Source organism: Stegostoma tigrinum, chromosome 29 (assembly GCF_030684315.1).
Source record: "Stegostoma tigrinum isolate sSteTig4 chromosome 29, sSteTig4.hap1, whole genome shotgun sequence".
NCBI classification, from domain to species: domain Eukaryota; kingdom Metazoa; phylum Chordata; class Chondrichthyes; order Orectolobiformes; family Stegostomatidae; genus Stegostoma; species Stegostoma tigrinum.
The window spans coordinates 21,966,283-21,992,366 of NC_081382.1; the positions used below are offsets into that span (position 1 = coordinate 21,966,283).

A 26,084-nucleotide genomic window follows, 5' to 3' on the forward strand; every position below is an offset into this window, starting at 1 on the left:
TGATAAAACTGTTATCAAATGCCTTGGGTTAATTTACTATGCTAAAAGTGTAACATAAATCTACATTGTTGTAATGCTCAACAGATTTGACAATATTTGTGCAGAGATAAACAGAGCTAATATCTCAAGTCAATGTGATGCAAGTTACAGGGTTATATATATTAAGATATTGTCAATATTAGAGTTTGAATTTTGAGCTCATATGGCCTGTGGGTTTTGATCTTTGTATATGAAAGGGTTTAATGACTAACTTGTAAGCTCCCTGAAGCCATAGTTTGTTTAAATAAAACAGTATAAAAGAGATAGTTCATTGAGGCTAATGGGAACTTGTTAACATCGGGAAAGATTTTATCCCTGAATAAAGTAAATAGTGTAGTGCATTTGAATTCAGTTAGAAGGACATCGAATTTTTTTTTGGCTCAAGGAAAACACAATAGTCCGAAGAAAGTTTTTGATTTTGTTTCAGTTTGTAAACATCCTTGTTGAAGCTGGACATGTAAAACAGTTTCTCCTAAGATGGGAGATAGTTCAGAACTATTTTAGTCTATGATTAGGACAGTTAAGAAATACATTCCCCAAGTCTAAGAAGTTTAGTTTGAAATTTCCAGATCAGAAGTCTTTGGTTAAAACCTCCAGTTATTTGAAGCTGGGCAAGTCTAAACTCAGTTGTATGAAGACCTGAATTCTCAAGGCCAGGAATTGATGCATTGGTTAAGTTTAGCCTACTGATGCTTTAGCAAAGGCAAATATATCTCTGGTGTTGGAGTGTTATAAAAGAGTGGTGCTGGTATAATTTCTTTACCACATATTTTAAAATCTTTAAGCTCTAATTTTATGTACACAGTTTGGTTTATTCAATTTTATCTTAATTTCTATGTACAGTTAAAACCAATCTTACACCATTGTGTGCATGTGTTTGAGTGAAAACAAACCTTGTTAAAGCCATGAAAACAAATTATGATCTATCAAATCAGAGGTCAGTTTGGATCTGGCTTGTCCAGTAATAACAGAGTCATTTGCTCCCACAGATGGGAAAAGTCTATGATAAAAGAGGTGATAACAGAAAATATAGAAAATATCAGTAGAATTACACAAAGTTGACATGGATTGATGGAAGAGAAATCATGTTTAATAAAGCTCGTGGAGTTTTGTATGGATCGAAGTAGTTAGGTCATTTTGAGAGTGGAAAGCAATATAATTGATCACAGGAATCAATGCTTGGGCCCCAGCTATTCACAATATATATCAATGATTGGGATGGTTTACTGACAAACCAAAACTAGCCAGGATTGCCAGTGGTGTGGAGAAACAGTAACTAGGGAGAGAATAGGGCCCATAAGGATCAGTAAGGCCATCTATAAGATGAATGGGTGAGATACTAAACAAGTATTTTGTGTCAGTACTTAAGTTGGAGAAGGAGCTGGGGAAGCTGGAGAACCTGGGGAAATAAATAGTAATATCTTGAAAAGTGTCCATATTTCAGAAGATGAGGTGTTGGATGTCTTAATGTGCATAAAGCTAGATAAATCCCCGAGACCTGATCAGGTATATCACCTAACTTTATGGGAAGCTGGGAAACAGATTGCTGGGCTTCTTGCTGCGAGATTTGCACCATCAGTAGCCACAGGTGAGGCGCCGGAAGACTGGAGGTTGGCTAATGTAGTGCCATTATTTAAGAAAGTTGGTAAGGAAATGCCAGGGAACTCTACATGAGTGAGCTTGATGTCAGTGATGGGTAAGTTGTTGGACAAGATTCTGAGAGATAGGATTTCCATGTATTTGGAAAGGCAAGGATTGACTGGGGATGGTCAACATGGCTTTGTGCGTGGGAAATCATGTCTTGCTAACTTGATTGAATCTTTGAAGAAGTGACAAAGAAGATTGATGGAGGCAAAGCAGTACACATTGCCTATATGGACTTCAGCAAGATAATTGACAACATTCCACAAGGTAGACTGGTTATCAAGGTTAGATCACATGGAATCCATGGGGAGCTAGTCAATCGGTTACAATATTGACTTGAAGATAGCAGACAGAAAATGATGATGTTTTTCAAACTGGAAGCCTGTGACCAGTGGTGTGACACAAGGATTGGTGCTGGGTCAACTGCTTTTTGATATTCACACAAATGATTTGGATGTGAATATAAGAGGTATGGTTAGTAAGTTTGCAGATAACTCCAAAATTGGTGGTGTGGTGGACAGTGAAAAAGGTTATCTCTGAGTACAACTGGATCTTGATCAGATGGGTCAATGTGCTGAGGAGTGGCAGATGGAGCATAATCAATATAAATATGAGGCGTTGCATTTTAGAAAGGCAAATCATGCAGGACTTATGCACTTAATGGTAAGGTCCTGAGGAGTGTTGCCAAACAAACAGACCTAGGGGATGCATGGTTCATTGAAAGTAGAACCACAAGTAGACAGGATGGTGACGAAGGCATTTGGCATGCTTGCCTTTATTGGTCAGTGCTTTGAGTATAGGTGTTAAGAGGTTGTGTTGCAGCTGTACAGGACATGGTTGAGGCCACTTTTGGAATACTGTGTTCAATTCTGGTCTCCCTGATGTAGAAAAGATGTTGTGAAACTTGAAAGGGTTCAAAAAAGATTTCCAAGAATGTTTCTGATGAAGGGTCTAGGCCCGAAACATCTGCTTTTATGCTCCTGAGATGCTGCTTGGCCTGCTGTGTTGATCCAGCTTCACACATTATTACCTTTACAAGGATGTTGCCAGGTTTGGAGAGTTTCAGCTATATAGGGAGGCTGAATAGGCTGGGACTTTCATCGCTAGGGTGTCAGAGGCTGAGAAGTAAGAGGTTTATAAAATCATGAGGGGCATGGATAGGATAAGTAGCCAAGATCTTTTTTCATAGGATAGGGAAGTCCAAAACCAGGAGGCACAGATTTAAGTTGAGAGGGGAAAGATTAAAAAGGGGCCTAAGGGGCAACCTTTTCACACAGAGGATGGTGCATGTATGGAATGAGTTATCAGAGGAGGTGATGGAGGCTGTGGCAATTACAACATTTAAAAGGCTTCTGGATGGTACATGAATAGGAAGTGTTTAAAGGGAATTGGGCTAAATGCTGGCAAATGGGACAAGATCAGTTTAGGGTATCTGGTGGGCGTGGACGAGTTGGATTGGAGTGTTTGTTTCTGTGTTGTATAACTCTATGATTCTACAATATAGCACAGCCGCTAGATGATGTAGCCAAGTTGAGTGAGTAAGCAAATACATGGAAGATGCATTATAATGTGAAGAAGTGTGAATTTGTCCACTTCAGTAGGAAAAACAGAATTGCAGAATATGACTTAAATGGTGATAGACAGGGAAAGGTTGAAGTGCAACAGGACATGGAATATTGTATGGAGTTTTGGTTTCCTTACCTAAGAAAAGGTAAAATTACCATTGAGGGAATGCAGTGAAGAGTCAGCTGACCGATTCCTGAGATGGCAGAACTTGTCAATGAGGAGAAGTTGGGTCAACTGGGCCTATAATAGAAGATTGAGAGTGATCTCACTCAATCATATAAAATTCTGACTGTGCTGGACACACTGGATGTAGGAATGATGTTTTCCCTGGCCCAGGGGTCTAGAACGGGAGGCCAGGTCTCAGGATAAATGATAAGAGGCTAATTCACTGAACCTAGGAAGAAATAAATAGGTTTCTAGGCAGTGAATCAATAATAAAATTAATATCAGGAGATTGGTTCATTTTCTTTTCGCATGTGTGCACCAACACAATTGACTTTTGAGGTTACGTCATGCACAAATTTAAGGCTGAAATGGTTAATAATTCAAAAAGAAAATAAGAAAATAAAGAGCAAAAAGTTAGGGAAATGGGATTCAGGGCAAACAATTCAGTTTTAAAGGAGCGCTGGCACAGGCACTCTGGGAAAGCTGAGTCTTTATGTGCTGGAATTGACATTGCTTGAATAAATAAGAACAAATCATTTTGAAGTCCTGAATTCTTTTCCAAAGAAAGATCCCAATAAAGAAAGGGGCATTAAGTCAACCACCAGGATCTATTTTTTTTTTTAAAAACTAGATTTAGAAAAATAGGCAAGCAGGGCATTCTGGAAATGTAGTTTTATAATCAGCTCAATCTCACAATTGGTTCAGGCTGAATCTAAATGTTGAAGTAATGTACAGTTGACACAAACGTCATCCACTGTGCTTATAAAAGAGACATTTGCACCACTGACAGATGTGGATTATGTGAAGGGGTATGAAGATACCAGGAACTTGCTTGTCAGGGAGATGATAAATTGCAGTCTGAATCAAAAAGAGAAAAAAAACCTGCAAATGCCCACACACAGTAAATCAGTCTATAAAGACAACGGTCAGTCTGTGAAGACAATGGACAGGTTAATGTTTCAGAATCCCTTTACCCAGAGGATGGTAGAACTTCTGGAACTCTCTGCCTGTAAGGGTATTAGAGGCAGAAACCCTCATAACATTTAAGATTTTAGATATGCAGTTGTGATGCCAATGTATACATGGCAATGAGCCAAGTGGTTGAAAATGAGATTAGACTAGTTAGGTAACAAGGTGTAGAGCTGGATGAACACAGCAGGCCAAGCAGCATCAGAGGAGCAGGAAAGCTGACATTTCGGGCCTAGACCCTCTAGGCCCGAAAAGTCAGCCTTCCTGCTCCTCTGGTGCTGCTTGGCCTGCTGTGTTCATCCAGCTCCACACCTTGTTATCTCAGATTCTCCAGCACCTGCAGTTCCTACTATCCCTTAGACTAGTTAGGTGGTTGTTTATGGCCAACACAGGCTAGTTGGGCCAAACAGCCTTTTTCTGTGCTGTAGGCCTCTGTGCTCTAGGGCTATTCTTTCAGCTTCTGTTAGAGCAATTGTAAGTGGACCTTAAACCACACTATGAAGTGGCTTGCAAATTGGCAGCATTACACAATTAAGGGCTCAACAGTAGGATCAAGAGTGCTTGCCTGAAATTGGGAGCAGTGGAGGGGGTTTGTTCCACATCCAGCTACAACTCAATGTTGCCGCTGCTGAGATCAGGTGAGAAGGAAGATCAATTTGCATTGATATATTGGCCCATTACTATACAAAGGTGTTTCACATACAGTGAATTACACTGAAGTGCAACAGTTAATGCAATGAAAGGGGTGTATAGGGAATTTTAGTTAAACACATGAATATGCAAGGAATGGAGGGATATGGACCAAAGGCAGGCAGTAGGGATTAGTTTAACTTGGTGTCAGGTTTGGCACAATATTCCGGGCCAAATGGAACATTCCAGTGCTGTATAGTTCTATGCTGTCTGACTTTCTGCACGCTCTCAGCATCTTTTGTTTCTATGGTGTCCATGTCTGTCACGGTAGAAGTTGAACAACTGGTATACATTCTCTGCAAGAAACTACATTTAAAACCAGCTTTCCCAATGAAAGGAAAGGCTCTCAAAAATTGAGAGAGAAAAAGACAGCAGACAGAAACAAGACCTTTTCAATTCTAAATCCTTTAGCTTCATCAAACATAGAAACAAGAGGATTGCAAACTTCTCCATTTTTAAAAAATAACTCTACAGAGGCCAGTATCCTGTCAACAAGTTACCCTTTATTTACACGTAGAGAGTCCTCTACATTGATCCAGCTCCCTCAGAGCCAGCTGTCAGAGTGAACAGGATTTCTGATACTGCCGATCTTATCTTGTCAGCCAGGGCTCCCTGATTGGACCAGATTAACAACCCCAACGAGGGAACTCATATTCTATGAGGTCCACCTGGCTAACTTCATTATAAGCACTACACTTTTTACTTAACAGCAATTAACTAAAAGAAGCAGAATTGGTCATGAGTTAAATCTAACTGTCCCAATTCATATTTTGCCTAATTTTAGCACCCATTGCTCTCAGTTATGAGTAAAACTGGGTGAGGTCTGAGTTTAGATTAAAAATAACACCTTTCTTTTAACATTTAAAACACAACTAAACCCCCATAAACATAGTTTCACTAGCTCACTGGATTTAACACCTCTCCGATCTAAATTTGGTCAAGAATGGCATTACCTGAACACCTAATTTATTGAAGAAATAATGCTTATGGCCCCTGGCTTTTATTCTCAGTATAGAAACAATTGGATAATATATTTTTGCATTTTCTTGTCAACAACATCTCCTAACCTTTAAAACATCATCAGACATCAAAACATTGGTAGGCACACCAACAATAGCAGTTTGATTTCAAAATAAGGGTCTGTATAAGGGAAGGATGGAATGTGATTCCTGCAGAATTAGGACTGCACCAATGCTGCTTCCCAGCTCCACAGGACAGCGTCTGTTTTCCTTAAAGAACAAAATTAAAAAATCATTGAATGGCCATGGCAGGGTCCTTTGAAGAACTTTGAGGGAGGATAGGCCTAATGCTTAACCTACTCATTGGGCATGATTTTCTCAGTGGGTTCCTTAACAGCCACTATGTCCCTCATTCACATATTTAAGGGACCTAATGTCTGTTTTAGGTTATGCCAGCACGCCTAAAACATTTGCGCTCTCATGTTTAGCAGTGTGAAAATTCTAGTGCAGAATTAACACAGATCAGCTCACAGTGACATATAACTAATTTCTACTCTCATTAAAACATCACAAAATTAAAAACGATTGTACATCAAACAAGCTATCTGGAAAATAAAAAAAAGTGTTCTGATTTTGGGTGAAATGTTAGATGTTGTTTGTATCAAGCTCTCATGTTATGCTTTCTACTGCTGAAGGTTGTCATCGTCTTAACACCTATTGCCGAATCCAATACAAAATGGTTACTTACTACACTATTGTCACATGATCAATATGCCCCTTAAAGCTAGCTGAAGTGGTTTAAAATTATTCAGATCATAATTTCATACAGCCCTTTCTTATGTCCCAAATACCTCTATTGTCCTGTCCAAATTTTCTTCGTAGCAGATTACAGCTCAGTAGAGGGTTCTTTCTTTCCCCTCCCACTTTCATTATCTATGTTGTGTGGGACATGGAAAGCCACATAAGGACACTTTTTCGTATTGAGGCAAACCAGTTTTTCGAGCGTTGCTGTGTTGACTATATTAAAGCCTACTTTCCCTCCAAATGTACTTGGTTTCCAATAATCTGGAGAGCAGATTGGGTTTCCCATTAGTCCTTTGAGTGAAAAGGGAGCACCCATTTCCACCATACTTTGCCCAAAAATGGCATTTTCATAGGGTTCTTCTAGCAGTAGTGCAGGAAAAAATTCCATTGCATCAATGTGCCCATACAGTTTCTCCAGTTTAGCTGCTACTTCTGTTTCACCTACAACGAAAGAACGTAATCAAATGAGTATTCAGCAAGAAACCCATGTCACACTGTGAATGGAAAACAGGTCTTTGCATGTTGATCATCAAGTTAAATAAGAACTGTTTTCCATTTATTGAGCGTCTCTCTGATGGAAAGAAGTTCACAATGTGGCTCACATCACGGTGTCAGGAACAAAAATAAATATGAGCTGAAGAGGATAGACTGGGTGCAGCATGAAAATACTTGCTGACAGAGGTTGTTAATTGGAAAGACATAGAAAAAAATTAACCAACAATTTCCAGAGAATAGATAAAACCAAATTTCTGCCTTTCTAGTGACTTTATGTGGGTGCAAATAAATCTTGAATACATTTAAAGGGCATAAAAATGATACAAACCTTGAAACCCAGCTCAATTATTACTAAAATAACTCCACAGAGGCCAATATCCTGTCATCAAATCACCCTTTATTTACATGTGGAGAGCTCTTGACAGTGATCCAACTCCTTCACAGCCAGCTCTCAGTTTGACAGGATGCCTAGCACTCCTGTTCATATCTATCAGTCAGATTTCCTTGATTGGACCAGATTTACAGCCCCAGTCAGAGAACTCATTTTCTATGAGGTTGACCTTAAGTGACAGAAGTAGCTTTATTGTCACCAGCACTCAAATGAGTACAGTAAGAAATGTGGGATAATAAAATGTGAGGCTGGATGAACACAGCAGGCCAAGCAGCATCTCAGGAGCACAAAAGCTGACGTTTCGGGCCTAGACCCTTCATCAGTAAGAAATGTGTAAGCCACCGCTTACAGCACCATCTTAGGTACAAAGGTCCCTACGTACAGCATTTTCAGTTACAGTTTTTGGAAAAACAGAGAAGTAAAAAAGTCCAACATTGTAGATTTCAGAAGGAATTATGAAATGAAGAAGAAAATATTTACAGAGAAACGGTTTTCAGACCCAGTCCATGTTGGCACCTAGCCTCCAGTCCACAATGACCCATGTGCCTGGACTTGTCTTAGGTGTCACAAAACCAGGCGATCACTCTGGTATCACCTTCAGACCAGAAGTCCACACTTAGGCCATGCCAGGTCAAGAGACTGCTACCTCAACTTGACTGACCTTGTTACAATCGCTACAGTTACAACTGTCTAATGAATGAACTAAAGATTGAAGACAAATTAGCTGTGGTTGCCAGAAAATTCTTATGAAAGTGCTCTCTGAAACTAAAACATGTACATGCTTGGACACTGTACCTGCCAGCTGTCTTTGTATGAATTAAGATTAGCATTGCATTTAACCCAATGCTGATTGGTTCTGAATAAACTCATTATGAAATGTCGATTGAAACTGGTTATAGATGTTCCAAGTCTATCTACATTCCTATAAGGTTTAAATGTTTGCCTTTCTGTTACTTCAGTCATTTTCAGGTTTATGTTTAAAAGGAAGTAGCTGTGTTATGCAGCACATAGCAGGGAGACAATGAGCAACCGTTTAAGCTAAATGATATGTAATCAAAACATGCTTGTAGCGTTTAGAATGTGACCAGTTACCACATTCTGAATAAAAACACCACTTCATATAATTTATATTTTAAGTTCTGAAATGAAAATTTTGTAACTGTGGCAACAATTTTAATCCCAATTGAAGTGATCTTTGGCTTCAAGGAGCATAACTCGGAATTGCACCTGCTCATTCTAAGAATAAATTGTGAAATGCACCTCTGGCTACTCAAAGTCTTCCGTAGGCTAGTGTGAATTTTGGTTAAAAAAAAACCAAAAGGACTGCAGAGCAGGAAAACAGAAACAAAACCAGAGGTTGCTGGAAAAGCTCAGCAGGTTTGGCAGTATCTGTAAATAAAAAATCAGAGTCAACGTTTTGGGTCCGGTGACCCACCTTCAGAAGTGTTTTTGTGAATTTTGATGCTTCATTTCTAGGAGCAACAACAAGCAGCTGAAGAAATATTGTGAACTAACAGTGGGAAATAAATCAAGCTGAATAAGTGCCGACATTACGTGAATGATTTTACTTGTCTTGTTGTTCTTCCTGTAAATTCTGTCACAACAAAAGTGGTTTTGTATATTGAAGCCAACTTTCCTGTCAATAAAATCCTGTCAACCTTCCAAATAGGAGTTATTCAAGACTCTACAAGTTGTTTCAGAGGTCTGGGATTTGATATACCAATATTGATTTCAACACCCACCTAAGTGTGCCTTTGCTTTTATAAAAGAAAATAATCTCACACTGAATCAGAGATAATGGGAACTGCCAATGCTGGAGAATCTGAGATAACAAGGTGTGGAGCTGGATGAACACAGCAGGCCAAGCAGCATCAGAGGAGCAGGAAAGCTGAGGTTTCGGGTCTGGACCCTGATGATTTCTGAAGAAGGGTCCAGACCCAAAACGTCGGCTTTCCTGCTCCTCTCATGCTGCTTGGCCTGCTGTGTTCATCCAGCTCTATACCTTGTTATCTCACATGGAAAGCAACTAACCACCGAATTTATTTACTATATTACAGATTACTGGCTACAACACTGGTATTATGAGCAAAATCTGACGACTATAGTGCACATACCATGTTTTAGCCAGGATCTCAAATCCCCAGGGAGGGTAACGTGTTACATGCACCCCCCGAAATAATCCAATCTGCAGCCTACAGCCCGGTTCCCCACCCAGTCAGGAATGTTGGAGAGGTTGGCACACTGCATGTAGCAATGAAAGATCTCTATTTGATGGGCACCCCTTGAACTCACAATGGAAGTGGCTCCAGGGGGGGTTAAAGGTGCTGTGAGTCAGGAAATGGCTGAAGCGATGATGCCAGATGGGGAAAATCTGCCCCATGTCACAGTCTCCTCCGTGGAGATCATATTTGAGCCTCCATCAAGAACAGCATGGGGAGCTTAGTCACTAGGCACATGTGGCTTCAAGTTGCTGAGACAATGAACAACAGAAACACAGAAACCCTACTGTATGGAAGCAGCTCATTTGGCCCATTGAGTCCACACCAAGCCTCTGAAAAGCATCCAGCCTGATCCACCACCCCTACCCTATCCCTATAAGCCTGCATTTTTCATGCTAACCCAATTAGCCTGCACATCCCTGGCCACTGTGGGCAATTTAGCATGGTCAAACCACCTAACTGGCACATCTTTGGGCTGGTGAGAAGGAATAGGACCCAGTACCTAAAAAGGTTAATGAATTCATGAGGTATTGTATGTTGAGTGTTAAACATGGGGTAATAGCTATATGCTAATAGCCAGAGTCCAATATCGGTGATATCAGATCACATGGACTGGAACTGGAGTGAGAACACGTTCTGCTGAGGTCCTGTTCAGCCATGTCCCTGTATATGGTGTGAATAGTTCATAAATATTCATCAGTTTGTACTGGTATTATGTCTATTCCTTCTCTGTCTAAGGGTCTCAGAACCTGATATCTATGCAGTGAGTTTCCTAGAACTCTAAACTGGCAGTCATCACTTTCTCACCACCACCACCCTCATGCCCAATCCAGCACTCCACAGACTGACACACATATTCTCTACCCTCCTCTTCAACTCTTTTTTAACAGACAATACTCAAATGCATGTTATTGCTCACTTGCTTCCATTCCTGTTAGGCATCCTCCTTAAGATTCTACCCTCTAATGTCAGCTATCAATTCACTGGACATTCCTAAACCTGCAGATGCCAACTCCAGGGAGCGGCAGAGAAAACAGGGCTGAGGGTATGCTCATAGTCAGCCTGACTAGTTAAGCTGGAAGATGATAAACACCTTGTTCAGAGGCTCAGTGGACCTCTGAACATGTAAATCCAAGTCAGAGAAGTCTTGCTGGTAATGAGGTGAGATGAATGAATCTCAGAGGAATCCATGGCACTTTCACAGTATATTTCACAAAGAGTCCAGTGAATTTTGGCTGATGGAACTGCTCCTGGCAAAGATTACCTTTCATTGTGTCTGATCTTAGGCTTGCTCGTTTCACTGGTTGTACTTTGCATATCCCATCAGTTTCATTTAACAATGGTTTCCCACTGTGTGTTTGTCTTCTCCAAGCTACCACTTGCAAACACAATGTGCAATCCAAGATAACAGGGTGTGGAGCTGGATGAACACAGCAGGCCCAGCAGCATCAGAGGAGCAGGAAGGCTGAAGTTTCGGGCCTACACCCTTTTTCAGAAATGGGGGAGGGGAAGGAGGTTCTGAAATAAATAGGGAGAGGGAGAGGCGGATAGAAGATGGCTGGAGGAGAAGATAGGTGGAGAGGCAACACAGAAGTCGTTAACACATGTCATGAATCAGTGAGATCGCAATCTGATCCTTGCATGAAACCACGAGTCACAATCTGCCCATTATTCCTAATCTCTGTTTCCTGCACACTTGGACAAATTCTTAAACAGGTTTTAACATAGAGATGTAATTCAAATATTACTCTTTAAAAGAGTATGAGGACACATCCATAACTATACTTTGAACGTTTAAACGAATAACATTCTGCTAAGGAATGGCACTGGTTACAACAGCAACAATCTTGTACCTGCATGCAGTGGGGAGCTCAAATAGGGCCATAGAGTCTGGAGAAATTTCAGAAAATGGTTACATGGCTCAGTTTGTGAAAGGGATTATTGAATTCAGTGAGAGAAAATTTGACCTGCCTGAGAGCAATGACCAATTGGTCCCTCTCTCTTTACTTTGAAAATCACCTCACCAACTGTATGAGCTGAAAACTCACTGAAGTTATTTTTTCACCCCACGGGGAATTCCTGAAGAGGATTCTCTTGGATTTTTTCCCATGGTCTGGAGCAAAGGGAAAGCCAGTCGATTATAACTGCTTCAGAAGACTGCCCAGGGCCAGCAGATTGCGTGTGCAGGATGTATTTGAAATCAGAACACCACTTGGGCACCCTGTGACTTTTTGCATTTTTTCATGAATTTAACTATTATTTGACCAAAAGTATTTTAAAGTTAACACATTGCAGTTTTCATTTTCTTTTGTTCCTCGCTCAGACTTGTGTGTTTGTGTGAGTGTTAGGATTTTTTAAAGAATTGATTAATAATATTTGCATAAACTAAACCGTTTCTCAATAGTCTCTGCATCAAAATCCATAAGCAAGGCCACCCTGGCAGATGCATTGTCCCAGCTGTTCCTGAATGCATCTCTTCCTATGTTGACTCTTTTTTCTCCCCTTGTTCAATACCTTCCCACTTTTGTTTGTGATTCTTCTGATGCTTTTTGTTTGTTTTACAATTTCCAGTTTCCTGGCCCCAGCTGCCTCCTCCTCAAACACAGGTATGCAATCCCTCTACACCAAATATTCCCCATCAGAATGGCCTGATGCCTCTCCACATCTATCTCAAAGGGAGGCGTGAACAGTCTCCACCCACCACCAGCCTATTCACCTTGCTGAACTTGTTCTCATTTTGAACAATTTCTCCTTAAATTAGCACACTTGCTCCAGGTCGAGAGTGTGGCTTTGGTTATCCGCATCAGTCCCAGTTGTGCCTGTCTCTTTGTGTGGTACTTGGAACATCCTTATTCCAGTCTTACTCTGGCCCACTCTCACAACATTTTCTCCAGCACATCAATTATGTTATCGGTGCTGCTTTCTGCTCTTGTTCGGCATTGGAAAAATGAAGTAGTTTTGCTTCCAACTTCCATCCTTCTCCCAGCTACACCGGGCCCATCTCTGACCCCTCCCTCCTTTTCCATGACTTCACTGTTTCCCTTTCTGAGGTTAGACTGTCCACCAATATCTGTTACAAACCCACCAAATCCCACAGTTCCTTTGACTACAATTCTTCACTCCTGTTTCCTAAAAGGATTCCATTCCAATCTCCCATTCACCTCCTTCCTCCTCACTGTCCAAACTCCTAAAAACACCTTATGGGTAGAGCATTGGTTTACTTGTATTTCTTTCAACCAAGTCAGCCACATTCACTGCTCACAATGTGGTCTCCTTTACAACACAGAACAAATGGAGACTGTTGACATTTTGGGTCGGGACCCTTCTTTTCTGAAGAAGGGTCCCACTCCGAAAATCAACTTTCCTGCTCCTCTGGTCACCTGCTGTGCTCCTCCAGTTCCACACTGTGTCGTCTCTGACTCCAGCATCTGCAGTTCTGACTATCTACAAATGCAGACTGGCACTCTCTCTGTAGAAATGACACTGACCTTCCACTTGCTTACTATTTCAATACAACCTCTTGTTTTCAACCTGACATTTCTGTCCTGGGCCGGCTGCACTGTTCCAGTGAAGCTCAGTGCAACAGGAGAAACAACACTGTTTTTCCATGTATGTGCTTTAGAATCTTCATGACTCAACACTGAATACAACTTCAGAGCATGAACTGTGTCCGCATTTTGATTACAACCCCTTCCCACTGGACCCTCCCCCACACCTACCGACACCTGTCTTGGTTGAATGAGTTTGTTGTCAGCTGAGCTGATTTGTTTTCTAACATCTATCATGAACAGCTATTTTGCATCTCAAAATCACCTTTACTGCCATTTTCATTCCTTTATCGTTTGCTTTAGACACACTCATCATCTGTTCCACTCAGTACCCTTTCTACTTCATCCACAGAAGGAATTCCTGTCTCGTTCTGTTCTGAAGAAGAATCAATGGACTCGAAACATTTACTATTTCTATTTCAACGTATGCTGCCAGACCTGGTGAGTTTCTCCAGCTTTTTGTATAGACTAATAGGCATAAAGGGTGGTGTGATGGCTTGGTGATTAGTACTGCTGCTTCACTGTGTTAGGGACCTGAGTTCAATTCCAGCCTTGGGTGACTGACTGTGGGGAGTTTGCACATTCTCCCCACATCTGGGTGGGTTTCACAAGGTGGTCTGGTTTTCTCCCACAGTCCAAAGATGAGCAGGTTAGGTGGATTGGCCATGATAAATATGAGAATAGAGGTAGGGATCTTGGTCAGATGTTTTTTGGAAAGTTGGTGTGGACTAGATTGAATTTCTTCTCTCCACACTGTAGGGGATCTATCGTTTTATGATTTTATTTCAGATGCCCAGCTTCTACACTAGTTTCCCAAAATCATTTTCACATCTTTTTGGAATGAGTCAGCTTAATTTTGGCAAAAAGCTTGTTATCTATTATTGAGGAAAGAAACCTCTAATTGGCTGCATCAGCAACCTGGTTCCATTTGAAATATGCTATGATGAGCAGTGAAGTGGGACTACAAAAGGAAACTGTGCACTCTCCAGCCTCAAATTTAACAAGGTCAATAGGTTGCCCTCAATTTCATGAGTTTCAATGTTAGCGAACAGGAACTTTATCTATGAACACGTTAATTTGAAAAACTACTCTCAGATATTTTGCAGTCCATCAATTTAATTGTTTCACAACCAAAAGAAGTTGTGTCCGGTATGACTGGCATTTGCGAATTCATGCTGGCTCTCTCCGATTTGTAAAAAATCTATTCTTAATTACAACTCTAGTAATTTCCTAACAGCAACTTGATGTTGTCTCGAGTAACTGTGTAGTTACAGCTAGTCAGTGGCAAGTTTTGAAGTTTTTTTTGGAGAAATAACTATGTTAGGGTAGACAAAGCAAAATATAAGGATGCTGAAGATCTGAAATAAAAATAGAGAGTGCTGGGGAAACTCATCAGGTTTGGCAGTGTAAGACCAGAAGGCCATAATAAATAGGAATAGGAGTTAGCCATGTGGCCCCTGGAGCCTGCTCTGCCAGTCAATAGGAACATGGCAGATCCGACGTTCCTCATTCCCATTTTCCTGTGCTTTCCCTGTAATCCTTTATTCCTCTACTGATTAAGAAACTGTCTATCTCAGTCTTAAATATATCCAAGGATTCTGCTGCCACAGCTCTCTGGGGCAAGGAGTTCCTAATACTATGACACTGAGAGAAGAAGTTCCACTTTTTTTCCATTCCAGTCACCATGCTGCAGGACAGGAAGCTTGGAGGCAGGCTGGCTGGTAACAGCAAAGGGAACGGGAGTCTTGCAGGCCTTCTGGGAGGCGGACTGAGGGAAGGCCAAGAGGTGTGGCCGGTGCAGGAAAAGGTTTGGACAAGGAAGAACTTCACATTTTTCCACATTATACTCTGTTTACAAATCTTTTGACTGCTTAGTTAACTTACCAAACTGTTTGGATTCCTCTTGCAGCCTGCCTTTCCATCTATTTTAATGTGGTCTGCAAATTTGGTTATGAAGAGAGAAACAGTTAAAGTTTTGAGTCCAGTAGGCTTCCCTTTAGCACTTTCTGTTTCTATTTAAGTGAGAGTCGATACTGGCTCGGTGTGTAGTGGGGTCTAGCAAACCGCCTCATGACAGCCTGCATACTAAGTTCTAGATCGCAGCTCAGGAGTTTACCAAAGAGAGATGTGGAGAGAGAAAGCTTTCAAGTTGGAGACCTTTCAAGGAGTCTCAGCACAACTTATTCTATGTTTATTGGTTCACAGCATTAACTTAGGAGGATACTGTAGCAGCGCTGCCACAGAAGTATCATAGGTCACTGAAGTATTCCAAAATGGTGGGTGACAAAAGATGAAGTTAAAAACACTGAAACATCCAGTCAGCAAAATTTCTGAGTTTAAAAAAAAGTAGAAGTTCCAAAGATAGTTACTGAAGTTTTCTTCCAATTACGGCTCAAAAACAGATATACAATGAAGAAAGCAGCAGACTGCAATAGCTTCTCATTCTAAAGACTGAAGTCTAAACACCATTTAACAAGGAAAGTTGGGGTACAATGAGAAAATGCTGTTTAAGGGTTAAAAATGAGATTAATCCTGACATTTTCCAAGGGTTAGAAGTGTTTAATTGTGGGAAACTAGTAAGTAAAAGTTTGGATAAAGGTCTGCAGGATTTAACCAGCATTTAAAATTTTTTCAATGGAGAGTAGAACAAAGAGACCTTGAAGTACAGGTTCATAGTTCCTTGAAAGTGGAGTCACAGGTTGAAAAGGTAGTGAAGAAGGCATTTGATATGCTTGCTGTTATTGGTGAGTGAATTGATTATAGGAGCTGGGAAGTCATGTTGCAGCTGTACAGGACATTGGTTAGGCCACTTCTGGAATACTGTGTGCAGTTCTGGTCTCCCTGCTACAGAACAGATGTTGTGAGACATGAAAGGCTCCGGAAAAGATTTACAAGGATGATGCCAGGGTCAGAGGGTTTGAGCTATAGGGAGAGGCTGATTAGGTTAAGGCTATTTTCTCTGGAGAGTCGGAGGCTAAGGGGTGACTTTACAGAGGTTTCTAAAATCATGAGGGGCGTATATAGGGTAAATAGACAAGGTCCTTTCCCCAGAGTGGGGGAGTACAAAACTAGAGGGCATAGGTCTAAGGTGAGTGGGAAAAGATTTAAAAAGGATCAAAGGGGCAACTTTTTCATGGAATGAGCTGCCAGGAGAAGTGCTGCAGGCTGGTACAATTACAACATTCAAAAGGCATCTAGATGGGGTATTTGAATAGGAAGCGTTTTGAGGGATATGGGCCAAATGCTGGCAAATGGGACTAATTTATGATATCTGGTTGGCATGGACAACAATTAATGATATCTGGTTGGACCGAAAGGTCTGTTTCCATGCTGCGTATCTCTATGACTCTATGGCTGAAATGCAGCTAGATTTCAGATTAGAGGGGATTGTTTGAGATGCTATGGAATTGGAGATTGGTGTTGGGAAGCAGGGAAGGGGTGTGTAGAAGAGATCATAGGGTGATCATGGGGTGTATGGGATAACAATAAGTTGTGGAGGTTGTTGTTGGGGTATGGGATGGGAATTGGGGGGTCTCATGGTGGGTTCAGTGGTTAGTTTGTTGGGAGTAAACACTTCTGTTTCTCATGGCCTAAGGGCAGTGTGGTTGCCCTTCTTGCCTCCAGGGCACTGGGAACCTTGATTGGTTTTGGATAAAAAGAGAGACTGTTAAAATGGAGCCACGCGGCCTTCTTAATACATTTCAGTTCCTATCCCACTGCCTGTAAGTGATTCATCTAAGCCATCACCCAAACCCCAACACTGATTCATCTCCATTGAACCTACACCTGGTTGGGTTAGCAGCTGATGTGAAATAATATAACTTTGACCCTGATCCAAACTCACCAACCTTTGGACGATAACATTACTTTTGTTTCTTAGCTACATTTCCCCAACACAACTGAAAATTACGGGCTAGATTTTCTGAGGACAGATCCCTGAGAGTCGTAACTGACCGTCTCCATGGCTGCAGTCTGGCTGATGAGGCTGGAAGCCCAACTGAAAGGCCAGCATCCATATCAGGCTGAAGAGGTTATATGCTGCTGAGGTAGGCCGGAGATCTTGAGGTTATGTTGGTATGGAGATATTCTTTGTTGCCTACGTAGAAACCAAACCAACAAAGACGACCCAAAACAGGTTGTGCCATCAGGGTGTAAGGAAGACCCTCCACATGTTATTGCTGAATGTCATTACAGTCTTTCACGCATGTTGCCTGGAATTGAGGCATGGTTTGTTGCTGGTGGTTACCGTGATTGAGATAGCAGCCTTTGCACAGTGCGTAGGGACCACTCTGGGGCCTCAAACATTCCTAAGGAGGATCTTCATTGGAATTGGAGATTGGTTGCCTGCTCCTACTGAGCAGACAGCTAGCCCAACATAGATCTATTATCTTACGCCCCCAACACTTCAGCCCCACATTCATACTACTGGGAAAAATCATTTTGAATTCAGCAAACCATTCTTTAGATCCTTACCGGTTAGCTCCTCAAAAGATTTATAGGGAGTCAGACCAAACCACTTCCGATACTGATTAAATGGTTGAAGTCTTAGCTGTCTTCCATGTTCAATGACACTAATTGCCACATGTAGGATATTTTTGTTGATATTTTTCCCTCCACCAATCTGTAACAATAACAACATTACCCATTTGTAATAGATCCACACTTGTTTTTGATATTATTTAGATTGCTTTTTATGTAAAACAGAACATTTGTAAATTGACAATTTTGTAACAAGCATAAGAATGTGAGAAATAAGAGCAGGAGGCCATTCAGCCCTTTCAGCTCTGGTGCTTTCAGAAAGCACATGATACAAGGACATTCCAAAAAGGCATTCAGTTGTTGTGTGTATATTTAGATTGTTCAGTTAATGTGTTAGAGAACTGATGGTGAATTTCCATTAGTGTTTAGATCTTATTATTGGCTGGAAACAATTTCTACTTTGATAAGTAATTATTCTCTATTTCATCATCTATTTTGTAAAATTTTATTTTGCTCAAAAAAGCACAGACACGGTCCAATCAGGAAGGAAGAAATTGAAACTTGGAATAAGCCATCTGTACAAATGGTCCGCCAAGTCTCCAAATGAAAGCATGTTGTTAGGTAAACAAAGAGACATATTTCAGTTGCAACTGCAATGTGGATGAGATGAACAAATGGAAGAAGGTGCGTGTATATTTGAAGCTAGACACACTAGATGTTCTTTGGAATCGGTGAGCCTACATTCTAAGTGCAAACAAACACATTGCAGGTACTGACAAGTCAACAGCTTTATTGGAGCATGTAGATGATGGTTCTGTCAAACGCTTTAGGAATAAATTGCTGACAGTTCTCCACTTGCTCCATATTAAGTATAAAACCTAACCTAATTTTGACACAGCATCCAACAGCAGCATGTCCTTTCGAATGTTTGCTCCAGACAGAAACATTGAGTATTGTGTCAGAGATAATGGGAACTGCAGATGCTGGAGAATCCAAGATAATAAAATGTGAGGCTGGATGAACACAGCAGGCCCTGCAGCATCTCAGGAGCACAAAAGCTGACGTTTCGGGGCTAGACCTTCAGAGATTTGTTTAGAACTGTGTAGTTTTATAACAAATCTGTTCACAAATCTTGGGAATGAGCTGCTGCACTATTTTAATGGTATTTATTTGTATCCATCTAGCCCTGCCAAGATGACTCTTTTAATGTTTAATTTTTCTTTATTTGCCCACAACCATGAACAATATAGAAATAGTATTGGAGGAGATATGCTGAGTTCCGTCTGTATAATGCATTCCATCTTTGGCCACTAAATGGACAATTATGGACAATATGATTAGTAATGTGTCAACCTCAGTGCTAAATAAGTTGACTCATCTGCATAATGAATCAAAGTTTATATCCAGTTCAGTAAACCACATGCTAAGTGTCTTATTGTTTAATCACTTATAATAAAAGACATTTTTTACCCGTCCTGCTCTCTGTTTTGCAAATGATTCTACTAAAGCTTCCACTCCAAAGTTCAACAGGATATCGGTATTGAAAATAAAGTTGTCATAGGTAAACTCTTGGCCTTTTACAATGAAGCTGTCAGGCATTAGTGGATGCCAGTGGTAGAGATGGTTGAACTCAACTGCAATCCGGTTTCTGTATTGAAAATGCTCGCTGAACAGAAGTTCTGGGTTGAATGTCATCTTGAAATAATAACCACTCAGGTGTTGCACATAGTCCTCAATAACTATTTTAATAGTTTCCCCTATGAAGAAGAGAAACAAATGATTGCAAAATCTCAAAATCATACTTTTAATTGGTCATGTTCCAGGTACTTCACATTGTTAAATCTCATTGTTGTTAATAATTAAATACAATTTCATAGCCTTGAGCTCAACTGTTTTTCTAATTTGACATGCAAATACTTTTGCATTTCACTTTTGGTGTCAAATGAAATTGGTGTAAATGGATAGAAAACAAAATAAGTAAGTTAGAGCACTAGCTGCCTGTGAGAATTTTAGCAAGATCAGGGAAATTCTCATTGTCCTTTTGATGACTGTGATATTTTGTACCTCTGTAGTTTTCTCCAGCCTTGAAACTTCCCCCATATTCTCTGTTCCTATCCCTCTGTTAACATTACCATCCTCCATTCAGCAACTCTTCCTCTCCCTTATCTGTTGAGGCCATTTCTCCTAAAGTTACTTTATTTAGTTTCATGCTCAGTCTTTGATGTTTTCCTATGTTGAAGGTGCCATGTAAATACAAGTTGTTATTACTGTTGCAACAATGTTTATTTCTATTGCCATACTCATTTCATTTATTCCAAACACTTATTACTCATTTGTCTTCACTCAAAGAACAATACAGCATAGGAACAGGCCCTTGGCCTTCCAAGTCTGTGCTGACACATTTGTCCTTCCATACTAAAACTGTCTTCACTTACAGGGATCCATATATCTCTATACCCTTCCTATCCATGTATTCGTTCAGGTGCTTCTTGAATAATGCTATTGTCTCTGCTTCCACCAACTCCTCAGGCAGCATGTTCTTAGTGTGAAAGATTCACCGTGCAAATCTCTTTAAGCATTCCCCCTGCACCTTGAACATGTCCCCTAGTAATAGACACCTCAAACCTGGGAAAAAAACCTCATACTTTCCACTCTATCCATGCCATTTACCATCTTATAAACTCCTATGAGGTTGCCCCAAAACCTCCTGTGTTCCAATGGAAACAAACCCAGTCTATCCAACATTTCTTCATAGCTAAAATCCCTCATACCAGGCAACATCCTGGTAAACCTTTTCTGTGCCCTCTCCAAAGCATCCACAGCATGTTTTGATTTTTTTCTATCAAAAGATAACAAGACAATGATCTATGCTGAATTGAAACTTTTAAGTATGGCTCTTGGAAGAAGCTTACATTTGTTACAGCACAACATGTTTGAAAGAAAAAGATACATTTTGTCAAAGCTACTTGAATTCACAAGATACTAAAGGGAAAACAATGTTTATTCTGTACAAGAAAAAGTGGCAAGTGGACTCTGATTTGTAGAGGTGTTGTGATGGGAAAGCTCCAGTTAATGCTAATTGACAGATAATTATCAAGCTTTGTTTAAATTTTAAACATGTAGGTTGACACTGATTGGTCAAAACACAGAATGAACCACATTATGGCTGTTACCTATTATGCTGAGTTGCAACAGGTACACCTGTGCACATGTTCTTTCAGTTTGGTCTGTGTAACTACCAGTCACAATACTCTCCTCTAAAAATGGTGTTTTCCTTTCACTCTTGTGAATAATCTTGATTGAAATGTATAAGATCCTGAATGGTCTTGATAAAGTGAATGTGGAAATGATGATCCATTCTGTAAGTCAGTCCAGAACTAGGGGGCACTCTGTTTAATATTAGGGGTCACCCCATCAGATGGAGATGAGGAGAATATTTTTTCTCTCAGGGCATTGTATGACTTTTGACCTCTGTCTCAGACAGTGGTGAAAATGGAGGTCACTGACTGTTTTTAAAACCGAGGTGTGTGGATTCTTGTTTAGCAAAGGAATCAAAAATATCAGCAATAGATGGTAATATGCAATTTGAAACTCAAAGAGGCCAACCATGATCATATTGAATGGAAGAGCACTTCACAGAGCCAAATGATCTATTACTACACGAATTTTGTATGTTCCCATGTTCATGTGAGCACCAGATGAAAAATTTCAACAAAATTTATCATTTTTTCCAGCAATATTCAAATTTTGTACTACCAAACAATGAGAAGTACAATTAGCCCACTGTGCCATTTCACTTCCTGCAACCTAATAATGATTAAGTGATTGGCTAAAGCTAGTGAGAGAAAATGGTCAAGGTTACACTTGTCAAAAGAAAGAAAGGAAGCCTTTAAAAAAGGTGACGGTCCTACCTGTAAGTATGAGTCTGGCTGTTTGGAAAAGCTGCTCATCATTCCAAGTTGGATGCTCCTCTTTCAGGATATCACAGACTCGGTTGTGTTCTCGAAGCCAGATGGTGGCATACATCATTAGTCCAGGTACCAAGCCAAATAAATCATTACCAATGGCAAAGCATTTCTCCGCTGATAAATTATGAGGATATTTCATCCTGATGGGTACATCCTTTGTGGATGGAGGTAAGACCTCCCCATTCACTACCTTAATGCAAATCAAATAATTAACCATTTCTCTTTTTATTCCTTTAGTTAAATTACTTTAGCTGCATTTACACAGCTATATGCACTATTGAATAAGAAGGAAAGAAAAATACAATTTTTAAAGTACATAATACATATTTCATGATGGATTCTGAAGGCAATGAGTGTGACAATGATATTGTTGGATGCATACTTTGGAGCATGAGTTTAAGTATATTATGCTACCTTGAAGACATATTTGATACTTCTTCAGGAATAAGAGTTTCCAGTCATATTTTCCTATATTTATGGGCACTATTTGATACAGTGCAACATCTGTAACAGAATCCACAAGATAAAAATGGTGTTGCCAGGTTCAATTGCTGCCTGATATTTATAATAATGCAGTGCAATACCAGTCTGAGAGTCATATGTTTCAGTTTTGAAAAACTGTAAAATTTTTCTCTGGATCGTACATGTTGTAAGTAAAATAACTCCACAAAAGCTGGCATCCTGTCAACAAGTCACTCTTTATTTACACATGAACCATACTTCACTTTAGCATTGCCTCATTCAGAGTCAGGTATTTCTGACAGTTACCCTTTTTATGTGTCAGCCAGGGCTCCATGATAGGACTAAATTAACAGCCCCAATCAGGGAACTCATGTTCTATGATGACAGGGTCTTTTCCCCAGGGTAGGGGAGTCCAAACTAGAGAGCATATATTTAAGGTGAGAGGGGGAATATTTAAAAGGGACCCAAAGGACAACATTTTCACACAGAGGGTGGTGCACATATAGAATGTGCTGCCAGAGGAAGTTGTGGAGGCTGGTATGATTACAACATTTAAAAGGCACCTGGATAGGTATATGAAAAGAAAGGGTTTGGATGGACTTGGGCCAAATGCTGGAAAATGGGACTAGATTTATTTAGGATACGGGCACGGGTGCATCTCTATGACCCTACGTCCCTCAGGATGTTGTGTGGCTTGGAAGGGAACTGGTGATGGTATTCCCATGCATCTGTTGCTCTTGCCTGTCTGGGTGGTAGAAGTCACGGGTATAGAAGAAGCTGTCTGATGATCCTGGGTGAATTGCAGCCCTGTATCTTATAGATGGTACACATCGCTACCAGTGGCTGGTAGTCGCTGGTACCAGTCGCTGTCAGTGATGGAGACAGTGAGGATTTAAGGTGGTGAATGGGTGCCAATTATATTCCGTGGTCACTTGTTCAGTTGTAGACTGAGGAGTTAATATCAAGGGTTGATTCAATGTTTAAAATGATATCAAAAATTCAAACAGAACAAAATAAAATGTTCTGTATTTTGTATAGTCCAAAACCTGATGGGTTTTCTTATGGGATACAGTTCTCAAGCAAAATGATGGAAAAAAATGGAACAATTCACAGAACAGAATGTGACAATTCAACCTATTGTATCCATTCTGCCTTAAAAGCAGCTATCCATCTTCCTAGCTAGTGATCCACGATACTATCATCCATTTAAGCAGTGATCTGTGCTATGCTAATGTGTGTTATAAATAAAGGGAACCAAATACAGAAATTATCTGTGTTTTTAACATTGCTTTGATCAGCTAGTTAAGTACGTGTATTCAATAAAGTTTTATCTGCTCTCTTACAGCCATGCACACACACACTATTCAATAGAAATCGCTAACTATATGTGGTAGCTATTGACAATACTATTTCAGCAACATGCACTAATTTTAGAAAGCTTAATGGAGGAAATGGTTTCGAACTATCACAAAAGCAGTGAAAGGAGTCCACAGTTACTGGTAATAGTTACTGCAGTGGAGAAGATAGAGGAAAGAGTGACTATAAACTGTGGGAGCAGAGATAAACCACTCAGCCCATTGGGTTAGCCCTGCCATTCAATGAGACCATGGCTGGTAATCCTCAACTCTACCCCAGAGCATTAGGTGCCATGTGTTCCTCCTTTCATAGGGCACTGTGACAGACTCATTCACTTGAGCTTGTTGGAGAAGCTGTGCATCACAACAGTCAGGCTTAAGCAGTGATTGAAGCCTACAACTTAGATCAATAAGGTCTGAAGGGACACAGAAATGTCCCATCAATAGGCTGATTAGGATATGCCATAAAGGCCATAATTTCATAATTGCATAATTACACCACAGTCAAACGGTCAGAAGCAATGTTGTTTGGCTTGTGACGAAAATTGGCTTATTTTCTGCACACTGCACACTGATGCAGCAGGTGTTGAATTTCTTGTTGCTGCTGATAAAGCTGCATTCTCAGAAATCCTACGGCAAAATGCCAAACATTCTTATGATCTGACCAGCAGTTTCTTCGAGGAAAACAAAGGAGAAAGTTGATTCCACAATACTCATACATTAAAAAAAATCTGGCATGTCTGTCCGTATGTTATTCATAGTGGTTAATATTATTGTCCAGATAGGAAGCAAACTTTTTGGCATTAAACAGCAACAGAAGGTTACTATAGTTACCTAGCAGGACAATCCTAACGCTTTTGTTAGTCCACCTCAATTGCATTGACATTATTTATTGAAGTGATACACGCTGAATACTGTTGCTTCCTTTGGGAGTTGGAACATCCCTGAGGCATGGAACTAAGGAAACTAAATACAGACTAGGTAACTCAGTCGTGGGTTCAGTTGGTTAGTGTGAATCAGTTTCATGTGAATCTTTAACACCGGCTTTGCAAACTGTTCAAAGTAAGTTTCATGAGGAAAGATGGCCAACTGTTGACTATAAAATAGTGCCAAAAGAATTGACTGCTAACTTAATGTTGGTTGCTTACCTTATCTGATTTTCAAGCTGACTTTAACTATGGAGACCAGAACTGACATGGCAAACAGTTGGAAGTTTCAATAACATATAAGAATCTGTTCACATGTCTCAATTCAAACTCTACAGCTTCATTTTGGTCTGCTTGTGGAATCATAGAATGGTCACAGCATAAAAGGAGGTCATTGACTCATACATCTGTTTTGACTCTCTGTAAGAGTACGTTAGTTAGTCCCACTCTTTCCTCCAATTTCTGCCCTTCTGGGTCTTATCTGATTCCCTTTTTAGAGACTGTAATGTAATCCATGACCATTATACTCTCAGGTGATGTATTCCATGAAATGCTCATCAATTACTGCCTGCTAATGATTTCGATCACCATTTCATGGTTTTTGATTATTCTTGTCAATCACTTTTCATCAGCATCCTTGGGTTCTTGACGCTTCTGTCAATGTGAACTGTTTCTCTCTGCCAAGATCTCTCATGATTTTGAACACTGCTTTCAAATCTCCTCTCAGTATTATCTAAGAAAACACCCAAGCTTCTCCAATTTAGCCACATGACTGAAGTTTCTCTTCCCTGGAAGCAGTCTACTAAATATTTTGAAGACTCATATCCTCCTTCCTAAGGTGCAATGCTCAGAATTGTTTGCAATGCTCCAGATGAGATGGTGCTTTATAAAGGTCCATCATAAACCCCTCCATTTTTAATCATACCTCTACCATAAAGTCTAGATTCTACATTTTCAAACGTTTTTCAACATATCTACCATCTTCAATTACTTATATGCGTACATCTACAGGCCCCTCTGTTTCTGCACCCACTACAGAATTACTGGATTAATTTAGGTTAATTTGCGTGGCCTTTAGTTCATATGACTTATAGAGTCATAAAGTCATACAGCATGGACACAGATCCTTTGGTCCAACTCATCTGTGCCGAACAGGCATCCCAATCTGACCTAGTTCCACTTGCCAGCGTTTGGCACATATTTCTCTAAACCCTTCCCATGCATTAACATTAGCAAATGTTCATTAACAAATTTTATATGTTGTAATTGTACCCATCTCCACCACCTCCTTTGGCAATGCGTTCCATACATGCACCACCCTCTGCATGAAACAGTTACCCCTCAGGTCCTTTTTAAATCTTTGGCCTCTCACCCTAAACCTATGCCCTCTACTTTTGGATTCCTC

General features: G+C 40.3%; 1 protein-coding gene across 1 annotated transcript in view; it reads right to left on the bottom strand.

Annotated features, from left to right (window-relative positions):
- Positions 1–4,696: 4,696 nt before the first annotated feature.
- LOC125465592 (prostaglandin G/H synthase 1-like) overlaps positions 4,697–26,084 on the bottom strand; it is a 104,003-nt gene continuing 82,615 nt past the window's right edge. Inside the window, exons 8-11 of the mRNA XM_048559287.2 lie at positions 21,880–22,126; positions 19,439–19,725; positions 17,963–18,110; positions 4,697–7,277 (exon numbers count right to left, since the gene is read on the bottom strand). Of these exons, the coding sequence (XP_048415244.2) occupies positions 6,919–7,277; positions 17,963–18,110; positions 19,439–19,725; positions 21,880–22,126 (1,041 nt within the window). The 3' untranslated portion in view covers positions 4,697–6,918. The remainder of the gene's footprint in view (positions 7,278–17,962; positions 18,111–19,438; positions 19,726–21,879; positions 22,127–26,084) is intronic.